This window comes from Rattus norvegicus, chromosome 10 (assembly GCF_036323735.1).
Source record: "Rattus norvegicus strain BN/NHsdMcwi chromosome 10, GRCr8, whole genome shotgun sequence".
In the NCBI taxonomy this organism is placed as follows: domain Eukaryota; kingdom Metazoa; phylum Chordata; class Mammalia; order Rodentia; family Muridae; genus Rattus; species Rattus norvegicus.
Genome location: NC_086028.1, coordinates 12,496,310 through 12,501,139, shown reverse-complemented (window position 1 = coordinate 12,501,139; position 4,830 = coordinate 12,496,310). Strand labels below are relative to the sequence as shown.

Below are 4,830 nucleotides of genomic sequence, written 5' to 3'. Positions count from 1 at the left end.
TTTGGTGGCTGTATATATCAGGTCCACATGGGGGCAGGCTCTGAATGAGCTTTCCTTCAGTCTCTGTTCTAAACTTTGCCTCCCTATTACCTCCTATGGATATTTTTGTTCCGTTTTTAAAGAAGGAGTGAAGCATCTGCATTTTGGTCATCCTTCTTGAGTTATCCTTCTTGAATTAAAATATTGTGTTAATTATGTATCTTAGATAAAGAGTAATAGTTTGTGAAAAAAACTGGTGGTGAATTAAGGATTAAATAATGGTTATCAGTATAGTTGGTTTGACCTGCGGGGGTAGGTTAGATGACTTTTAAACCTTATAGGAAAATTCGAAAATTTTTGGACATAAATCATGAATGCTAGGGAGAAAATGAACATTTAAATAAAGAGACATGGAAATTTTAGGTTGAGAAGCGTGAACACTGTCTTAGGTGTTCCTGTTAGGGAGAACAAGCATTTAAGCAAAACCTGAAAACTTTTGGGTTTCAGGTGTGTTTTCCCATTGTCTTGGCCGGCCTAGATATGTTGGGAGGGGAGCTGCTCTGTGATTGGTCTGTGTCAAACCTCACAACACGCGTTTATGGGGGGCTGCAGCTAGTGAGGCCTTGATCTGGGAAGCTGGGAATGCACCTGTCATACCTATTAGGGTTTCCTGGGATTCAACCTGTCCTGACCAAGAATCAGGGTACCTTTCTCAGCCCCACAATTTTCAAAATAAATTTCAAAACATACTGTACATTTTCATGTTTCAAAAGATAAACAGAAATTACTAAGGGGTGGACTACATAAATTTAATAAAAATAGAAGTATAAAAACTTTCAGTAATCTAGAACCTTCTTTTATAAAATAGATATGACAGAAAGGGATATAGAGTGCATGAATGGCATGCTCTATACTGGGATTATGGAAGACATTTTCCTTTTTATTAACCATTTCCTGATTTAATATTGCATGCCACACATGTTCATGAGAAAATAAACATCCACTCAAATGAGTACTAGAATTGTTTTTCTGTACCATCAAATAAAAATTTCCCTATTTGCACCATCATTACTGTGGATTGATAGATATTGATATCAAGGTCTCATGTCTCTGTTTCTCTGTCTCTGTCTCTATGTCTGTGTGTCTGTCTCTCTGAATCTGTCTCTGTCTCTTTCTCTTGCTCTCTCTCTTTTTGAAACAGGGTCTCCACATAGTCCCACTGTCCTGGAACTCACTATGTAAACAAAGCTGGCAGACGTACTCACTGACCAGAAAACATGCACAGTAAACAAAAAACAAACTAACAAGTATAAAATTGAACTAAACAAAAGCTTAATAAAATTGCCAGATTAAACAGAGACTTCAGGAAGAGGAATTGTGAGAAAAGCAGGGATCAGGTGGAGATTCGGGAATCAGAAGATCCTGATCAAAAGAAACAGCTCATTAGAGGCCCTCAGCAGACTTGTACTGGAAGAAGGAAGAGTGAGCAAAGCAGAGGACAGGGAAAATGTTAGCACAATCTGGAGATCAGAGAGAAAGCAAGAGACAAGGACAACAGGCAAAGGGCAAAGACAGGAAATACTGCCAGACACATGACAAGATTCTACAGGGAAAGGAATGAAGGAGTGGGGGAATTGCTTTTAGAAATAATGTCTGCAATTTATTTGAAAACAATAATCAATACAACTCAGAAGTCCTACCAAGTTTCAACATGAAAAGTGTAAGATCTAGAGGTGGTAGATGTCTCCCAGGCCAAGCTGCACACATGGGCTCACAGTGGTGTGACAACACATACGAGACATGTGTAACCATAAGTTACACGGAAGTAGCAGAGGAAGTTGGAATGAAGTCCCACTGGTAGGCCTTAGCTGTAGAGCTGTTGGCAAGTCTTAGCCACTAGGGAAGAACATATTGTTTTCATTAAGAATGTAGCAACTTTAACTCAACCACAGTCCAGTGGAAGGCCACACATCAGAGTATATGAAAGCAGAAGTTAAAATGGTGTGAAAGAAAGAAAGGAGGAAAGAAAGAGAGAGGAAGGAGGGTAAGAGGGAGGGGTGGATGGAGGAAGGGTGGTTGGAAGGGAGAGTGAGAGACAAAGTGAAACAGAAAGAAACAAAAATGAAAAGAAAAGATAAAAATAAAAGGAATGAATATTTTCATCACAATTGAAAAAGAAAAATCTTAGAAATAAAAATAAACAAGATCAGTAAAACCAAGTTACAGGCACTAACTTTAAAAGTTTTATTACGAAATGAAAATTGGAAGCTAATAAACTTTTTGCTAAGTGAAACATCCAGGACAACTAGACCTGCATAGCAAGACTCTGTCTCATACAAAAGAAAACAAAACAAAACAACAGCAGCAACAACAACAGCAGCAAACAAGAACAAAAGAGTTGCTACCTGGAAACACCAGCAGACATTGACAGAGACAGGTAAAGAGGGCAGAGGGACTGAAAGGTCAACCTAGAACTATAGAAAGCACAGCTCATTTTATTGAATCAACCTATTTCCTGCTAAATGGTAGATGCTATGTAATGCCCAGATGTCATCATGTAACAGTACATATTCTAGGCTCTGTATTTGAGAGAGATAATTGATGCTTTTCTTACAAAACGTAAGTGAGAAGTTTCAGATAATTGACAAAACATGAAGAATTCTTAGACAATAGCTCCCTCTGTGATGTGCAACACTTTTAACATTACTGCTTAGATGGAAATCTCATGGCGAGCACTTTCCTTAAAGCTGCTTTCATGTCGCTGTTCCTCAGGCTATAGATGAAAGGGTTCAGCATTGGGGTCACCACTGCATACATCACTGCAGCTGCCATGTCCCTCCCAGCTAAGTGAGAGGATGATGGGTTGAAATACACAGCGATGACGGTGCCATAGAAGAGGCAGACCACAGCCAGGTGGGAGCCACAGGTGGAGAAGGATTTCCATCCTCCCCTGGGGGATGAGACTCTGAGGACAGCACAGGTGATGTGGATGTAGGAGATGAGGATGCAGACAAATGGGGTGACCATGACCACAGCTCCCTCTGTAAGAATCATCAGCTCATTGAGATGTGTGTCTGAGCAGGAGAGTTTCAGGAGGGGAGTTCCATCACAGAAGAAGTGGGGGATCATGTTGTCTGCACAGAAGGAGAGTCGAGCCATGAGCAGTATGTGCAACAGACAATTCATGTTGGCTACAACCCATGACCCCACAACAAGCAGGACACAGAGCTGACGGGTCATCTTTGTTGTGTAGTGTAAAGGGTGGCATATGGCCACAAATCGGTCATAGGACATCACAGCCAGCAGGAAATTGTCCATGTTACCAAACACAGCGAGAAAATACAGCTGGGTGAGACACCCAGAGAAGGAAATGGCCTGACTCCCAAGTATATGGTTGGCCAGAACTTTAGGGACAGTGGTGGAGGAGAAGCAGACATCCACAAAGGACAGGTTACTGAGGAAGAAGTACATGGGGGTGTGCAGGCGGGAGTCTGTGCCAATAGCCAGGATGATGAGCAGGTTTCCCAGGACAGTGGCCAGGTACATGATGAGGAAGAGCAGGAAGAGGAGCTGCTGCTGCTGGGGCTGCCTGGAGAGTCCCAGGAGGAGGAACTCGGTGACACTGGACTGGTTGGTGCTGCTCATGAGTCTGAGCCCAGCTACAGAAAAAGAAGAAGTCGGAAGGCCATCTTCAGGTTTGGATGCTACAACCAGGTTCACACTAATCCTGCATTAGGGTTTCTGTATCCACTCCTTTGCTCCACACACTCAACTTACAAATCCCAGTTTTAGTTTCTTCCCCAGATTGACCCCTTTAGTTTTATTGGATATAACATACAAGCTTTCAAGCACATCGATCTTACCTGTATCTGATAACATTTTCTGTATTTTTTCCACTCCTTAGAAGCTCAAAGGAAAGGAGAAGCAGCCAGCTATTTTAGTGATCTCAAGCTCCAACTGGTGGAACCCATGACTCCCTCTCTCTGAGAGAGAGTGAGCAGCACTTGGTGCAGAAGAAACATTGGCATTTCTAATACCTTGAACATGCCAGTTCTATTACTTTTACCTTGGAGGTGTTGGGTAATAGTGTTCATTATTCTAAGGCTTGGAAAATCTTGGAAATACGGTTAGGTTCTCAGAAGATGAAGAGTGGATGATCACAGTCTCAGACCGAGGTCTGTGAGAAGAAGATATTTTCTGCAGCATGAAGTCCCACTAGAGATAGAGTCCCTGAGTATCTCATTAAAGACCAGCAGAAAGTAGTTGCGTAAGCCTGCTCTTGCTCCCTCTTGACCAACAAGGGCGCAACATCTAAGCTCACAGTCAGAACTTGTGAGTGAAGCAATCTGTGTAGAGTGAAGTCCCAGAGAGAATTCCCTGAGACTGATCTGAGCCTTTAGTATTAAAGAATCGGTTCCCATTCTTCATCCCCTCACCACAGAAAATGAGGTCATGGCACTGTCTGAGGGAAAGTTCTCTCTTCCTCATATTTGATTACTTACCACATAGGTCTTATGGCTCATCTGCCTATAGGCAGCCCTAGGAGTAATTGGCATTACAAGGTCTGGTTCAATCCTATGAAATATACAGTGTAAAGTTCAGTGAAAAGTTCAGTGAAAGAAAAAGTTAGATTGGGGAGTGTATAGTCCTCCATGCCTGAAAGATACCAGACCTCAGACAACCCACATCCTTGAAAACTATTTCTTGCCAGCCCATAGTGATGTCTGCGCTTCTCAAACTGTATAGACCCTTGGGTGCAGCTCCAACAGCTTCCTTTGTACTCCTCATCCCTTTCCAAGATACAATTCATGACAGGACTTCTAAACCTGGCATGGGTACATCCTCAATGTG

The 4,830-nt window shown here is 42.2% G+C and overlaps 1 protein-coding gene across 1 annotated transcript; it reads right to left on the bottom strand.

Moving 5' to 3' along the window:
• Positions 1–2,682: 2,682 nt before the first annotated feature.
• Or1f45 (olfactory receptor family 1 subfamily F member 45) lies at positions 2,683–3,624 on the bottom strand. The gene has a single exon (NM_173333.2). The coding sequence runs from the start codon at positions 3,622–3,624 to the stop codon at positions 2,683–2,685; it is 942 nt and encodes a 313-aa protein (NP_775455.1).
• Positions 3,625–4,830: the final 1,206 nt, after the last annotated feature.